The 18716-nt window shown below is 33.9% G+C and overlaps 1 protein-coding gene across 3 annotated transcripts in view; it reads right to left on the reverse strand.

Annotated features, from left to right (window-relative positions):
- The window catches only part of MIPOL1 (mirror-image polydactyly 1), a 305508-nt gene that overhangs the window by 155006 nt on the left and 131786 nt on the right, over window positions 1–18716 (reverse strand). For all 3 annotated transcript variants that reach the window (XM_082681379.1, XM_082681377.1, XM_082681378.1), the window contains one exon: window positions 1409–1516. In XM_082681379.1, the coding sequence (XP_082537505.1) occupies window positions 1409–1516 (108 nt within the window). The remainder of the gene's footprint in view (window positions 1–1408; window positions 1517–18716) is intronic.

Consider the following 18716-nt stretch of genomic DNA (forward strand, 5'->3'; position numbering starts at 1 on the left):
GCCAGAATAAAGACTATGCAATTATTACGTAACTTAACCTAGAATTTTTATTTTAGGTTCTATTTTAAATAGTAATAGCCATAACATATAGAGCACATAATATCTGTCCCCTAATGCTGGTAATAAATTAGCACTCATAATGTAAGCTGTCTTTAAAAGATTATGTTACCTTTGATTTGCAAATATACATCTAAATAATTATATACTTAATTTTACTCATACAATAGTAAATTCCTCAGGGTAACTGAAAAATAATTACAGCAATTCTTTTCTTTCCCATTTATTGTTCTGGTCTATATATAAATTCAGGAGAAATAAAGAGAAAGTGCATTAAAGAGTAATAGCAAAGTTATTACACACCCACCACTGAGAATTTCAAAATGAAGCTACATACATTTTGTAGAAAAATCTGACTTCAACCGTATCTCATACTTTATAAACAGGTTAAAATTATTTCCACATCAAAATGTCACCATTTTTCTCAACATTGGTAGATAATTCTGGCTTAATGACTTACCCTGCTAATGACATATTTTTTTCATAATCTGCAGCAAGAAATGAATTTAAGACAACAAAGTACAATACAATCCTCTTGATAGCACACCTTTTTTTAACTGTACAATAACAACAATGATGAATCGTTTATGTTTCCTGTGGATATGTTATGTTTTATTTTTAACCCATTAATGAGAGCATAAGCACCTTGAGGGCAGGGACCCCTACTATGTCATAGGCACTATGCTAGGAACTGGGGCAAAGACAAAAAAAGAGAATGAAAAGTATCTTAAGAAGAAAAGATAATTAGTAGAATTGAAATAATGTCCTTTTTCATAATTACAGGATCTATATTAAAATGAAACAGAACTTTTGTCATGATATGTACTCTTTACTTGTTACAAGTTCTAGTAGAATATATTTTCTTCCTCTTTTTTTGATGTAAGTAACATTTTAAGTACTCTTTCAATTCCCAAACATATTCACATACCTTTCAAGGAGCATCAGTTCTGTGCGTTACTAATATTACAAGTCATTTAGAAAATTATTGTAATAAATATTGATGCAAAGAAAAAGCCCATTATTTAATTTTTTTTTCTTTCAGGGTGGCCACTTTTTATTAACTACAGAAGGTAACAACATATTTTGAAATCAGAAACAGAATGAACATAAACCTAAAGTTATTATTATACCACCACTTGAAATTCAGAAAATATGTTGTTTTCATGTACACATACACGAGATAAAATAATACCATAACAGAAGGGTGCTGTATCTGTGTTTAAAGAACGGGTTGTTGGCAAACACCACAGCTCACTTCTGCTGAAATGTACACAACTGATATATGCAGCACAGAAAGCTGGCACCAGGGCTTACAACCTTAATTTGCCTGCAAGAAGGAATGGAGATTTACCTTCAGAGCACGTTCTTGATTGTTTTCAGCAGTCAGATGTCTCATGTTGTTTGCTGAAGTCTGGTTCTGCTCTTTCAGATGATGAAGCTCCTGCTCTAGCCGTTTGCACTGCCACAGGGGAAGAATCCCATTAAGTAAAGGAGTTATAGCATTTTTTTCACCAACCCACATGAATTAATGTAAATAATACCATTGTATTCTCTAAAAGACAGAGTATCCTTTGCAATAAGAATAGTAAGTTAAAAGTAATGTTGAATATGAACAAAATAATATTGTTTATAATACTCTGGCAAATTCAATTGCAATTTTCAGTTTGACTTTTATTAATCTAAATACTACCATATAAATTAGAAAAATACTTATTTCTTATACAATTAAGATCAAACTATATTTAAAATTATTTTCTTCATTAGCCAAATGGCTTTCACTATGTATCTGCTGGCTGAATAAAAGTATACTTCTAAAAATCACAATAGGTTCTAAATAAAGTACAATATGATATTTGTGATGACTTCTTATTAATTTTTTAAAATAAAAAAATATATGAGATTTTTCAGATTTTTAGAAATATCTAAATAAACAGTTGAGTAGAGAAAAAATAACAGCCAGAGTGCTACATGACTAGGAAACAACTAAGGAAACAAGTGTTTTTAATTCCTATTTTGACTAAACCTTACTTTTAAGTAAAACAAGGGATAACAAAGACATGAAATGACATTTTGACGTACTGGTAATATATAAAAATGTAAGTAAAAAAGAAATTATAAACAAAAGCCTAAATGGGCTAATAGTAGCATCTATGTTCAAAAAATCATTGAAATGTCATGCCACTTGAAAACAAAATCTTAATATAAATGTATCAAACATTTTACACAATAGTTGTACAGAATATAAACTGATATGCTGCATATCAGGACCATATGAAAATACAAGGGTTATTGGCAAAGGAATAAAGTACTAAATCTATCGTTCAGTAAAATATTAAAAAAACACTCCTTAATTTATCTATTTTTGAATTAGGATATTTAACAACCAATAAGTAAGTACACATACTGATTCAAGTCTAGACAAAGTTACTTCTACATTACCTGACAAATGGTTAACTGTCATAATGAATTAAAAATCATTATTATGATACAAAATCAAGATGCAGTCATAATCCAAACTGGCATTTTTTAGTGCTCTAATGATGATTTCTGCCTCTGACCTCAATATTACTCTGCAATCTGTATCAGTATTTCCCAACCTTAAGTAATATACAAATTCTTTTAAAAGAAAACGTCTTATCAAACTCCCGATATTCACTTAAATTATATACGTAATGATGTTTACATACTAATGACATTTTTAAAAATTATGTGCCTAAAACCTTTGTGAGATGACATCATTTGGACTTTATTTGGAGGGGACACATGATTTACATATTTGTATTTGTCCCTTTTTAGTTTGTAACAATTAAAATACCTGGTCACAAATGCAATCAAAATACAAATGTGTTTAGTGAAGACACAAATCATGAGGCATGAAAACGAATAAGACATAGAAGCATTACAATCTACTAGACATGTTCTCGATTAGAATAATCATCTACATTTTCAATTAATTTTAATACAAACGATTACATACTAAGTATTTAGAATGATTTAATATGACCTATAAGGTTACAAAGGTGGGGTAGATAATTTTGGCCGTGGGAGTAAAAAAATGTTTCATGGAGCAGATGACATCTGAGTTGGGCTTATTCTGGATACATAATTTTATAAGCTGAAAGAGGAGAAAGAGGAAGAATATAGGAGAGAAAAACTGAAGATAGAAATATCAGGGGTCAAGTGAGAAAGCAAGGTCACGAGTTTTCTGACCACCTATTTCTTAGTGTTTCCAAGTAAATCAGAAATGATCCAAAGATAGAAACTTCTTTCTTTCTACATGATACACACAGAAAAATTCACTCACTCTTGCTCAAGAAATAAATGTTGAGTTTATTTTCATTTCTTCATAAAGTCTAAATTTAACACTGACCTGGGAATCAAGCTGTGGCAAGCCAACAATAACTTTGAACTGAATAAAACCATACACAAATGCTCTTGTCAAATACACGTTTGTGACCTATACATATTCCCGAAATTGCATATTCTGTGTAATTTTTCCTAGTTTGTTTTTTTAACCAAACTCTTTAACTTTGAAATTTATTTTGAATATTTATTTATTTGGCTGTGCTGTGTCTTAGTTGCAGCACGTGGGATCTTTAGTTGCAGCATGCAGGCTCTTAGTTGCAGCATGCATGTGGGATCTAGTTCCCTGACCAGGGATCAAAACCAGGCACCCTGCATTGGGAGCATGGAGTCTTAACTGCTGGACAACCAGGGAAGTCCCTGAAATTTATTCTGAAGCAAAGAGATAAAACTATTTTTTCATTACCAAGTGCTACACTCTATTAACTATTGTCACATTATGATTTTACATAATATTTGTAAAGTAGATAAAGATCCTACCCTTTAATTTACATCTCAAATTTTCTTGACATTGTCACCAATTTAGTCTCTATACATCTTTATATTTAAAAATTTAATTGTCATTTAAATATAAAGAAAAGACAGGGAATAATACAACAGAAACTGTTGTCTGATCACTAGTATTTACTAAATGAAAAATAAATTTGCTATAATTCTTTCAGATTTTTAAAATATAAAACATTATAACTTTATCACAAATTTTTCCTCACCCAATCTCATTGCCATCGTTTTCTCCAAGGAACCCCTATTTTGAAGTGCATTTTCATTCAACCAATATTTGTTAATAAGCACTTACTCTGTGCTAGGCATAATTATATAAGTGGTGGTGGATACAGCATTTAACAAAATAGATAAAAATCTCTGTCCCCATGGAACTCATATTCTAGATGGGAAAAGAGACAATAAAATAAATAAGTGAAATACATAATATGATAGAAGGTGAAAATGTTATGGAGCAAAACAGATTAGAAACATATGGAGTACAAAGAGTAGGTACAGAAATTTTTGTAACTTTAAATACGAGAAATTTTAAGTTGAGAAAACAATATTTGAATAAAGACACTAAGAAGACAAAGCAGTAAGTCTTCAGCTCTTTGGAAGCAGTGGTTCAAGCAAAAGGAACAATACGGGAAAGGCTCTGAAGTGGAAGCTTGTCTGGTATGCTTGAGTATTAACAGGGGGAAGAATAGCAGGAATGAAGTAAGCAAGGGAAGAATACTGGGAGATGAGGTGAGAAGAGCCATGAGATCTTACAGATAACGGCTTTTACTCTGAGTGGGAAAGCTGCTGGAGGGTTTGGAATAAAGGTTACTGAGTAGTCCAGGAGAGAGATGAGATGGCTCAGACTAGGATGGTAGTGAGCAGCAGTCCGACTTTGGATGTATTTTAGAAGATGCAACTCCCCAAATTCCCTTTACGTGGTGGTCATTCTTCTCTTCTTGTTTCTGACTTTAAAAGGAATGCTTCTATCATATAATCATTTAGATGAATTTTGTTGGATGTCACTGGTTACATCCGTTTGAACATGTGTATATGTGTAGGAAAAACAGATACCTTAATTTGGTTTACAAATATTTTATATATCAGATTGCTGGTATGTTCCTAAGTGAGACAGACCTGTATTTTTCCTTTTTTGTGCTATCCTTTCCAGTTTTGTTATCAAGGTTGGATTAGCCTCATAAAAAGTATTTTATTTTTGGAAACAGTTTATATACAATTATCTATTCTTATAAGAATTGGTAGAAGTCCCCTATCAAACCATCTTAGCTTTCCTTCTGGGTTCAAGTTCCTCTTTTCAGAGCACAGCTTTTAAAAGATCTCTCAGTGAGACATTCTGCCTAAAAATGTGATTATCTTGTTCTTGAGACACTCTTTACTGGATATAACAGTTATGACAAAAGTTGTATCTTCAGCACTTTGAAGATACTGTTCCATTGCAGTCTGGCATCTATTGTTGCTAATGTGAAGTCACTATTAGTCTGATAACCATTCTTTTATAGGTTTGTCTTTTCTCAATGGTTGCTTTAAAATCTTCTGTAGTTTAACTTTGGAGTTCTTCAATTCTACAATATGTCAACAGGTGGATTTATTTTAATCTTCTGGATACTTTCTAGGCTTCCCAAACCTGGAAAACTCACAGCTATTATATTTTGAAATGTTACCTAGTTCCCATTTTGAAACCCTTATAGGTCATATATTAGATTTACTCATATTCCTTTCATATCTTTATTTTTTAATTTTTTTTTTATATTTATTTTTGGCTGTGTTGGGTCTTCATTGCTGCGCACGGGCTTTCTCTAGTTGCGGTGAGCGGGGGCTACTCTTCGTTGTAGTACGCAGCCTTCTCATTGCGGTGGCTTCTCTTGTTGCAGAACACAGGCTCTAGTTGTGTGGACTTCAGTAGTTGTGGCTCGGGCTCTAGAGTGCAGGCTCAGTAGTCGTGGCACATGGGCTTAGCTGCTCTGTGGCATGTGGGATCTTCCCGGATCAGGGCTCAAACCCGTGTCCCCTGCATTGGCAGGCGGATTCTTAACCACTGCGCCACCAGGGAAGTCCCTCCTTTCATATCTTTTAATCTCTATTTCATATTTTAAATCTCTCAGTATGTGTGTGAATTCTGAGCATCTATCATTAGTGAACTGAGATTCCTGATTCTATCTTCAGCTGTGTCTATCCCTTCCTCTGTTTACTTATCTTTTAATTTCAATGACTATAGTTTTCACTTCTAGATATTTCCTTGTATTTTTTCAATTCTGTCCATCTTTTTTTCACAGTGCTCTTTTTTACATGTATTACTTAATGATTTCTCTGTTTAAATACACATATTTTATACTCCTTCATATTTTCCTATTATCTCAAATTGTTAATGGTCTCTTTTAATTGTGTCTCACAGTGGACTGTTTTCTTATGTGGAGAATCCTGTTTTGGTAGAAGTTTTATATTAACCTGTGTGTGGAAGAATTGCCCAGACTGGTTTTGCATTTGCTTCTTGTGGGGGTGACCCAAAGTTTTTATTCATCTAGGACAGGTTTTTGCTTTTTTAAAAATAATTTATTTATTTTTGGCTGCATTTGGTCTTCGTTGCTGTGAGCGGGCACACACCCTAGTTGCAGCGAGTGGGGGCTACTCTTCGTTGCAGTGCGCAGGCTTCTCACTGCGGTGGCTTCTCTTATTGTGGAGCACGGGCTCTAGGTGAGCGGGCTTCAGCAGTTGTGGCTCACAGGCTCAGTAGTTGTGGCTCGTGGGCTCTAGAGCGCAGGCTCAGTAGTTGTGGAGCATAGGCTTAGTTGCTTTGCAGCATGTGGGATCTTCCTGGACTGGGCTCGAACCCATGTCTCCTGCATTGGCAGGTGGGTTCTTAACCACCAAGGAAGTCCCTGGACAGGTTTTTATGTTAATGTCTTAGTTTGTGAATCCTCACCATGATGGTTATTATATTTAGTGTCCAGCCCTTTGATTTCTCAGTATAATTGTCCCCCTTTGCTCAGTCATGACCAAAGACAAATTTCCTTGTCCCTTTCCTAAACCAGTAAGTTGTCTATTTTTCCTAGATTCCCTTATACTAAAGAGTTGTTCTTTATATGGTTCTGGATATACACGCAAGGGTCTCCATTCAGTTCCCACCTCAAGTCCCATCATCATTCCTTTTAAGGGCAATAAAATCCAAGTTCCTAGCCCTTGGGATCTATATCTGGTCTTATATTCCTAGTTAACTGATATGTTTGTAACTCTTTAGGTTTCCTTTTTTGTTTTTGGCTTCCTCTTCATTTTTAATCTTCACAGATTTTCTCTTTCATTCCTTCTGAAAAGATCGGGGGGAGGGTACTCGCAGGCCAATTTTTATACGAAATACGGTAACCAAAGAGATAAATATAGCTTAATAAATCTATTTTTGTGATGAGGACATTTATCTACATTGCATAGTTGGGCTCAGTTTCCATGGCCATGCAGTACAAGAGGGACAGAAGATAAGGCCCAGGGACCACTCAATGTGGCAAACTGTCCCAAAGTGCCACACTTTCAGGTGTTAAATGATTTTCCATAATTTAATGAATGAAAAGAAACAAGACAAATGCTATGGAAGAAGAATGTCCTTTAATAAAAATTTGCCATTAAATTTTGATATATTTTATGTGTTAGCTCACTCATATTGTAGAATTAATTTTGTTTGTTTGCAAGTAATACTTCCCTGAATAGAAAAGTAAGCCAAAACTAACTTATCATTTGTCCATTCAACCTACCCCTCTCTGATCTCTCTTGCCCAGTATCCTAATTCTCTGGCTGTGTATTCTAACTGGCTGTGTATAATGGCACATTGTTCTGGGAGTAAAAAAAGGGAAGAGTAGGCTGATAAATCCAAGGGAGTAATCTAAACATGTTGCCCAAAAAATGAAGAAGGGAGAAAAATAAAAGCCACCGAGTTCCTTGATTTCAGTAGTATCTGCTGTGCTGGAATGAGGCATCCCTCGCACCATACCTACAACTTCTCAGGATGTCAATCTGCTGGGGTAGCCTTCAGGTCTAATAAAAAGAAAATGGCAATCTAACACTGAGGCTATTATATCTCACATCTAATGTATGCATTGTTTATTATGTCAATAATTACTAATTATATGGATTCATAATTACTTAATACATTAAAGTTGAATTAGAAATGTGTTTATATAAAATTTAAGAAAAGTTGCTTTGTACTTTCCAGCTGTTTTAGGATGATCACCTAAAATCTTAAATAGATTTGAGATTACAATTCTAGTCATTAAACTAAAAGTTACAGGGACTTCCCTGGTGGCACAGTGGTTAAGAATCCACCTGTCAATGCAGGGGACACGGGTTCGAGCCCTGGTCCAGGAAGATCCCATATGCCATGGAGCAACTAAGCCCCTGCGCCACAACTACTGAGCCTGCGTTCTGGAGCCCGTGAGCCACAACTACAGAGCTCACCAGCCACAACTACTGAAGCCCGTGTGCCTAGAGCCCGTGCTCCGCAACAAGAGAAGCCACCATAATGAGAAGCCTGCTCACCGCAACAATGAGTAACCCCTGCTCACCGCAACTAGAGAAAGCCCACACCCAGCAACGAAGACCCAATGCAGCCAATAAATTAATTAACTTAAAAAGTTACAATTCAAAGTTAATAACACTTCCTCTTCAATTTCAATAATAAAAACTCTAGAACTGCTTTGAATTTTTGTTTTGTTATGAATTATATCAGAAAAGTACTGCATTTCTAGTTTAATAGGAATAACCAGAAATAATGAATAGTGTAACAATACTTTATAACTGAAATAATTAAAATAAAGATAACTATAAAATTACTACATAAAAGAGATCTAATCTAGCTTATGCAATTTCTATAATCTCTTCAGTGCTGCAAAGTCATTTATTTCTAACATGATGACTTTACTTCTCTGGCTAATGCCATGACTAGGATATGGTACTGTGATCCTTTTTGTACAGTTATAACCTTGTAATGCTGAACCTTGTAGTTAGCTAATGGTCAGGAAAACAAAATTCAGTAAATAATACCATTGTAATGAATTGGTTCTTAAGTAAACTTCAATGGATTTTCTCCAAATCCACAAACAAACAACAGTATAACCTAAATGTTAAGTTGGCAGTTATTGCACAAAATAATAGAGATGCTTCTTACACTATTGTAAAACACAAGGCAGAGTTCAGGAAATAGTATTAGTACACACCGGATGATAGCCTCAGTTTAATAGTTTATTAAGCTCTTTTTTCAGTTTTTGGATTCCTGGAATCACAGATGCCTCCTTCTCTTGGTTTGAAAACTTTGTCTGTTTGCTATTATAAATGTTGTAATCTCAATAGAACTGTCAATTACTTAAGTGCTCATTCTTAATTTTCTTCTTGTATAATGTGTGTTGTCCAAACGTTGTTAAATCCTAACAGAAGCCACTCCAACTTCTAAGATTACAACAGGATAAAAACTAAAAAATTGTGTGATAAAGCAAAGTATCAACAAGTTGAAAATTATATAAAAGTCATTCTCTTTGAGAGATAAGACTAATTATCTTTGAATATGTGAATATAACTAGTGTTCTCCATAGGAAACCAGTAAATACTTGTGGACTGGTTTAGTGACTACTGTAAGAAATGCTTTGGAGGGCTTCCCTGGTGGCGCAGCGGTTGAGAGTCCGCCTGCCGATGCAGGGGACACGGGTTCGTGCCCCGGTCTGGGAAGATCCCACATGCCGCGGAGCGGCTGGGCCCGTGAGCCATGGCCGCTGAGCCTGCGCGTCCGGAGCCTGTGTTCCGCAACGGGAGAGGCCACAATAGTGAGAGGCCCGCGTACCAGAAAAAAAAAAAAAAAAAAAAAAAAAAGAAATGCTTTGGAAACTTGGGACAATTCTCAGGACACTTCCTAGTTTTTCAATGGAGTCAATCATTTCACCTATTTTTATTTATTTATTTGGCCATACCAGGTGGCTTGCAGGATATTAGTTCCCCAACTAGGGATTAAACCCATGCCCCGTGCAGTGGAAGCACAGGGTCCTAAACATTGGATCACCAGGGAATTCCCCATTTCACCGATTTTAAAAAAAAATGTTTAAATGTTCTTGAAACTGTTTTATTAATATGCATATGCAAAGCCAGGAACATCATCCAAACTATTTAGCAGTGATTAACTTAAGAGCAATCTCAGTGAAAAATAAGTCTACATTATATTCAGCTCCCTAAAGTCAACTAAAACTTGAATTCTCTTCTGGCTTAGCTCTTTCTCTTACCTACCCTCCTTGTACTTTTGGCATTATGCAGCTTGGAAATACTTTTTTATTGCCAAGATACTTCCATACATTCTTAAGCTTAATCCCTTTATTTCCTCAGCTCAATATAAAACCACCTCACTTCCAGTGACACTTTTGTCTGCACCCTCTCTAGTACAGCGTACTCTTCTTTCATATACTGTTAGTTCAGAGGCAGAAAGAAAGTACATGTATTTTTCCTGGTTCCCAACTGTCATTTCCAGTCCACTAATCCTTCTTTAAACAACCTTTTCAATTTTGAAATTTCTGTTATCCATTCATAATGCGTGGTCCACAAGCTAGTAGTGGTCCGAAACTGATACTGCCATGAAGCTAGTACTAAAATTCAGAAGAAGAAATTAAACATTTTATAGGAATTTCACAGAGCAAACTTTATGGCTTTGAACCCATTAAAAGAATGCTTGCTTGAATCCTGCATGTCTATATATTTCTTCGTTTCATTTTTTGATGTCATTTTTATTACGTTATAAAGTAGTGGTCCATAACACATTGGAAAAACGTTTTTTTAAACTGGTTTTCACCACAGACAGTTTGAGAAGCACTGATTTGGATGACTTGCTTCTCATCTGTACCACTGTGATTTCACAACAAAGGTTACTTTCCCACATTAAAACTTTTTTTTTCTTGTCAATATTCTAGACAAAAAAGCAAGAATCACCAATACAACACTGTAGCCTCACAATTTCTTGACTCATCTATTCCAATAAAATTTACCTTCAAACAATAACCCCAGCCATATCCTCTCTTTAGTCCTCTTTAATCCTTAACTCTGAAACTCTGCTCTTGGATCACAAACTTTCATTCTCCTACCTTCTTACCAAAACTGCTCTTTACTGTTCTTACTGGAATAAACACTTTGTCCAGATATGGATTTGCTTCCCTGAATGCAATGCTTATTCAAAAACAGCCATCCATGGACTTACAGAATGCCGTACATATCACCATGAGACTCCACACAGCATTGTTCTGATCAAGGAACTCACTTCATAGCACGTGAAGTGTCGCAATGGGCTCATGCTCATGAACACTGATCTTACCAAGTTATGCATCATCCTGATGCAGCTAGCTTGATAAAACAGTGGAATGGATTTTTGAAGACTTGATTATAGTGCCAGATATGTGGCAATACCTGGTGGGGCTAGGACAAGGTTCTCCATGACAGTGTGTATGCTCTAAACTAGAATCCAATATATAGTACTTTTTCATCCACAGCCAATATTCACAGGTCCAGGAATCAAGGGGTTGAAATGGGAGTGGCTTCATTCATTATTACCCATAGTGGTCCAATAGCAATATTTTTGCTTCCCATCTCTGCAAACTGAGATTCTGTTAATCCAGGGGTCTTAGTTCCAAAGGGAGAAAAACTTCCACCTAGTGACATAACAAAAATTCCATTAAACTGCAAGTTGAAACTGTTACCTTGTCACTTAGGGCTCCTCATGCCTCTGAATCAATATGTAAGGAAGAAGGTTAATGTACTGGCTGAGGTAACTAATCCTGACTACCCACAGGAAACAGAGTTGCTACTATACAATGGAGGTAAGGAGGAATATATCTAGAATACAGGACACCGCTTGGGGCATCTCATAGCCATCTTATGTATTATATCCATCTATATCTAGTGACTATGTCCTTAAAAAATGAGGGTTAAATAAAGATACATTCAGATAAATGAGAACTGAACTAAACAAGAGCACATGTGTATTAGGGAAGAGAAAGAGAGAGAGAAAGAAAGGAAAAAGGAAGGAAGGAAGAAAGGAAGGAAGGAAGAAAGGAAGGAAGGAAAGAAGGAAGGAGGGAGGGAGGGAGGGAGGGGGAAAGAAGGGCTAAAAGATGTTATTCAAGTTAGGGAAAATAACAAAAAAACAAAATTCATTCCAACATGAAGAAACAGAGAGTATCTAAAATCAATGATGGATAAACATAGAAGAGTATATTTTTAATTCTCATAATTTCTTTAAAAGACAATTTATTATTTGAATCAAAATAAATATAAAAATATATGTCAATATATCAAAAGGATGAAGGCAAGTGAAATTTTACTGTTTTAAGATTCTTAAATTTAAACCATGTGGTGCATTATTAATATCAAGAAGATTGTGAGAAATACCATGGATTTAAAAAAAAAACTAAAAACTGTTAAGATGTCAATCCCCCTCCACTCCAATGATCTACTGATTCAACACAATCTAATCATAATCCCACCAGGCATTTTATAGAAATTGAAAATCTGATTTTAATATTTATAGGAAAATACAAAGAATCTATAATAATAAAAACAACCTTAAACAAGCACAAAGTTGGAGGACTTTCAATGCCTAACATCAAAATTTATAGCAATCAATGCAGTGTGGCATTGGCATAAGCATAGAAAAATAGATTATTAAAACAGAATAGTATGTCCATAAATAGATATATATGGCCAATTAATTTTCAAAAAATGACACCAAAGCCATTCAATGGGGTAAAAATCCACCTTTCAACAAGTAGTGCTGGAACAACTGAATATTAACTTGTTCAGAAAATGATCCTGAATCTTACACTATACACAACAGTTAACTCAAAGTAAGTCACTGATTAAAAACTAAAACAATAAAGCTTGTAGAGGAAAACACAGGACAATATCTTTGTGGTCTTGGGGTGAGGAAACATTTCTTAGACAAGATACATTAAAATACTGATATATCAGACTTCATCAAAATTGAAAACTTCTGTCCATTAGAATATAAAATTAAAATGAATAAGCAAGAAAAGACTAGGAGAAAATATTTTTACTACATATATCTGACAACTGACTTTATCTAGAATATACAAAGAACACCTACAAATCAATAAAAAGTCAAATCACCCTATTAAAAAATAGGCAAAAGACTTGAACGGATGTTCAAAAAGGAAAACATAAATGATTGATAAGCACATAAAAAGTGTTCAACATTATTAGTCATTGGGAGATGTGAATTAGAACCACAATGATATATATATTACTAGACACCGAATAAAATAATTATAATTAAAAATACTGACAACAATTTTTGGTGAGTATATGGATCAATCAGAACTTCCATAAATTGCTGCTGAGACTGTAAAATGATACAGCAACTTCAGTGAACAATTTGCGACCCAGCAATTCCACTTTTAGGTTTTTAACCAAGAGAATGAAAACTTACGTCCACGAAAAGACTTGTACAAGAATTCTCATAGTAGCCTTAGTCATAAGGGACAAAAATTGGACAAATTCAAGTTTCCTGTTCTATCAACAGGAAAATGAATAAGAAATGTAAGTTTATACACAATGGAATACTACTTATCAACAAAAAGGAAAGAACTACTGATACAAAGAAAAATGCGGGGCTTCCCTGGTGGCACAGTGGTTGAGAGTCTGCCTGCCGATGCAGGGGACGCAGGTTCGTGCCCTGGTCTGGGAGGGTCCCACATGCCGCGGAGCGGCTGGGCCCGTGAGCCACGGCCGCTGAGCCTGTGCGTCTGGAGCCTGTGCTCCGCAATGGGAGAGACCACAACAGTGAGAGGCCCAGGTACCGCAAAAAAATAAAAAAATAAAAAAAAATAAAAGAGCAACATGGATGAATATCATAAATATTTTGCTGTCATTGTATAATCCACTTGTATGAAGTTCTAGAATAAGCAAAATAAATCTGTGGTTAAAAACAGAAAAGTTGCTTGGGTGCGGCAGGCATGATTGGTAGGGAAGGGAAATAAATGAGGGGACATTCTTGGGATACGGAAATGTTCTATATCTTTATAGGGATGTGGTCGTGTGGATGTATTTGTCAAAACTTGTCAAATTGGTGATTTAATATTTATGTATTTCATTTGTGTGTAAATTTTATCTGAAATAAAAACTGTAAATAAAAAGTAAACATATTAATAGAGAAAAACTCTCAATTTCTAATGATCACTAAAGCAAAATAACACTCATGAAGATCTAGTAATACATTTATGATTTATAGATATATTTATTGAAAAAGTTTCCAGATAAATTATAATTTAAAAGTATATTTTATTATATATTTTCACCTACTAATAACATTATTATAATTTTTTACCACAAAGGTTAAATAATATTAACAATGAGTTAATATATAAATTTGGAATTGTTTTCAAGGGTTTCTAATACTGAAACAGGCTATTAGTAACAATGAAAACCATTACCCCCTGAATCATTGCAAAGTATCGACATTAGATATTTAAGTTAATTCTAGGAGGTGGTTTGGGAATCTGATCTTTTGTGATCCCAGAGCTTAGTACTATGATAGATGAGTCAAGTAGCAATTAATCAAACAAACCTTTAGGCAAATGTACAAGCACAGACACAGAGTCATTTTCAAAAGAGTGTAGGCCTTGATGTTGAGAATACAAGTTTTATTTTAAAGTGTCCTGATACTTTGGACTAAAGACATATATTTTGTGGTGAATGATATATTCAGATACCTTTATGTTCCTCCTGCAATACTTGTGTAAGCAAGTCAAATAATTTTACTAGATATTTGGTTGCATGTAATTGTGTTTTTGAAGATAAAATTTAGCAGAAATATAATCCACCAAGATGTTAACTGAAATCTTTCCTTATGAAATCAGAGAAGTACTAAAGAAACAAAACCACAGCAATTTGAATTTTTGTGCCCAAATGGCGGTTTATGAAACTATCAAGTAGTTTTCCAAGAATACTACTACAAAATTTGAGAATTTAAAAATGATAAATTTATAACTTACACAAAAAACTTCACAGTCTTTAGAATAAAGATGGCTTTCACGCCAAAAAGGTTACAATACAGGCTCCTCAATACTTAGAGACTCCTACTAATTATCAAACCTGTTCATGGTATAAATTCACACTCCTTGCAATCTTGCCCAACACTGCTTCTTCTGGAAAATAAGGATGGGTTTACTACTACACCGAGTAACAATATATCAAAGGAAATGGTATTGTGTACTTAATACAGTCTATTATACTTTTTAAAGTATTAGTTACAATGCTGGTGAAGACTAATTTTTAGGGAAATAATTTCAGATTTTGATATCTTAAGATGGCGAAACTATACGTAGATCTTTAGGATTGATATGCTGAAATGCATAGTCATCATTCTAACAGAATGACCCACAGGAATTAGCACAGAAAAAGAATAATAGAAATCCTACATCTACTTCAAAAAGATGAAGAAAATCTTAAGAAAAAAAAAAAATCGGTCCTTAACAGCAAGATGCAAGATTAGAAAAATATATATTTCTTACCTTCACAAGAATATAAGACACAAATAAATGTGATCATCTTAGGTATATTGAGATCTCGAGCATATAAACTTTCTAGAAAAAGTAAAACTAATTAATGATGTAAAAATATCAGATTAGTGATTGCTATTGGGGAATGGTAGGAACATGGATTAACTGGAAAGAGCATGAGGGAAAATTCTGGGGTGATAACTAATGATATGCTATGCTGAAGAATTCAGAGGCCAAAGTACTGATGCCTGCATTTAACTGAAATGCATTAAGTGAGTGAGATAAACTGACGGATAGAGGAAAGGATGGATAACACAGAGATAATGTAATAAATCAGGCTTAGCAAAATATTAACAATAGATTCCAGGTGGTAAGTAAATAGATATTCACTGTAAAATTCTTACAACTCTGCCGTATGTCAAAAATATTTCATAAGAAAATGTTGGGGGAAAAAGGTTGAAAGTAAGGATGGAAAAGGATATGACATTCATATACTTAAGTAGACTTTAAGGCAAGAAGTATTATAAAAAAGATAAAAATGGACATTTCATAATGATAAATCAGTCTAGTGAATAGGAAGATACAGTAATCCTAAAAATTTAAGAACCTAACAACATGGCTTCAAAATAAATAAGACAAAAGTTAACAGAATTAAAGGGAGAAAAATTCATCATAATTATTTGATACTTTAAACACCTCTCTCAGAAAGAGATACAACAAGCAAGAATAAATCTGTGAATACAGAACTGAAAAAAAAGATTAATCTACTTGGCGTAAATGACATATAGAGAAGAACACGATATTCAGCAACTGCAGAATACACAATATTTTAGAGTACACAGCTCATCTAACAAATAAAGCCTGCCTTGGGGTCACAGGAAAGTATCAACAAATTTCTAAGGACTGAAATCATATAGTTTGTTTTCTCGCCACCATGGAATTAAATTCTAACTCAATGACAGAAAGGTAACATCAAATCTCCTAATGCTTAAGTATTAAGCAACACACTTCTAAATGCTTCATGGATTAAAGAAGAAATCACATGCAGAAAATAACAAATATTTTAAGGTATATAATAATGAAATACAACATATCAAAAACTTGTGGCATGCAGCTAAAGCAGTATACAAAGAAAAATTAATAGTTTTCATGAAAATATCAATGGTTTGGACTCAGTATTGCTAAAAGGCCAATCTTCCTCTAATTGATCTTTAGAGTGCATGCAATTCCCATAAAAATACTAGCAGATTTTTTTTTTTAGTGGAAAATGACAAGCTGAACAAAGGACCAAGAATCCAGAAACAGATCCATACATATACAGCCACTTGATATACTATAATTCATTGGAGGCAGGAGGAAAGGAGATGATCTTTTTAATACATGATAGTGGGTCCAGTCAACTGGATATCCATAGGAAGAAAATGATGTACCTTGACCATATAAAAATTAATTTGGAACTGATGAAGACCTAAATGTGAAAGCTAAAATAATCAAGCTTCTAGAAGATAGCACAGCAGAATGTGTTCATCACTCTGGGAAAGCAAGGGTTTCTTAAATAGAACACAAAATGCATTAACTATAAGGAGAAAAAAAATTATAAAATTTACCTCATTAAAATTAAGAACTTTTGATGACAAAATTAGTCTTCACCAGCACTGTAACTAAGAGAATAAAAATGCAAGTTCCAAGCTATATAAGCATTTGTATCCAAATTATATAAATCAATAAGAAAAAAACAAATCTAATATTAGGCAAAAGCCTAATAGACATTTCACAAGGGATATCAAAATGGTCAATAAATATATGAAGAGGTGCTCAACATCATTAGTGATTAAGGAAATGCAAATTAAAGCCTAATGAAATACAACTATATCTCCATCAAAATGATGGAAATTAAAATAAATAATGATACCAAGTGTTAACTCTCACAACTAGAGACGCTCTTACACTGCTGGTGTAAACTGGTATAATAACTTCAGGAAAATGTCTGGCATTACCTACTAAAGCTAATAAATCTGTGACAGCTATTCTCCTGTGTGTATACCCGTATATATACCAAAAGTAGTGAATGCTTATGCCCACCAAAGGACATGAAAAGAACACCCATAGTACTCCATTCATAATAAATCAAAAATAGAAACAACCTACATTTCTAACACCTGGTTATTTTCATACAACAGAACATAACACCACAATGAAAAAGCTAAACCACTGATAACTGTAACAGTACACATCAACATACTGGCATAAATAACACTGGATGAATGAAATCAGACACAAAAGGGTACATAGCACGATTCCTTTTATATGAAGTTTAGAAACATGCAAAATGACCTATTATGGTAAGTAAGTAAGAGTAGTGACTACTCTTGGAAAGGAATCCTGACTAGGAAGAGACATGAAGGAGTTCCTCTGGAGTGCTGCTTCTGGGTTCTGCTTACAAGACTATATACATTGGTCAAAGTTCATCAAATTTTTCACTTAAGATATGCATTCCTTACTGTAAATTATACATCCATTAAATTGGTTTTTTTAAGAAAAAGTTTAGCTATTCATATCTATTCCTCTATCATTTTTCTTGTTTAGACCCGCATTTTCTCTTGCCTGCATTATTACAATAGGATCTCAACTATTTCTTTAGCCTTGGACGTGTATTACTCAATTCACTTTATGCAGTGCTGCCCAGAAATCTTCTTCAAGAATATACTTTCTATATTACCAGAAAACTAAAACATCTTAGGGGACCCCATTGCCTATAAAATAAAGTCTAAATTCCTTAGCAGTTTATTCCTCTAAAGTCCCCTTGAATGAAATCTCAAATAACATTTCTATGTACAATTTTTCTAGGAAGCAATTTGAAAATATATACTTATTTAAAATGTTTATATTCTTTGATCTAGTATTTCCACTTCTAGGAATTCCCCCTAAGGAAATAAACATGGATGTACATAAAAATTTAGCTACAAAAACGTTCCCACTACCAAAAGAAAAGAAAAAAACATAAACACCCTCCCAAATAGCACGAGTTCAATACATCTCAATATATCCATTTATAAAAATATAAGAATATCTGACAAAATATAAAATCAAAGTGAAAAATCAGGTTATCAAGTAGTATATATGATATAATATGCATTGAAAAAAAGACAAAGGATCTGTATATGATTGTTTTCCCTTCTTGCTTATCTGTACTTTTCCAAAGTTATAGTTTCAAAAAGTTGTAAAAATTTTATAAGAAAGGAAAGTTACCAGAATAGATCAAATAACAAC

This window comes from Grampus griseus (genome assembly GCF_964374135.1).
Source record: "Grampus griseus genome assembly, chromosome: 2".
In the NCBI taxonomy this organism is placed as follows: domain Eukaryota; kingdom Metazoa; phylum Chordata; class Mammalia; order Artiodactyla; family Delphinidae; genus Grampus; species Grampus griseus.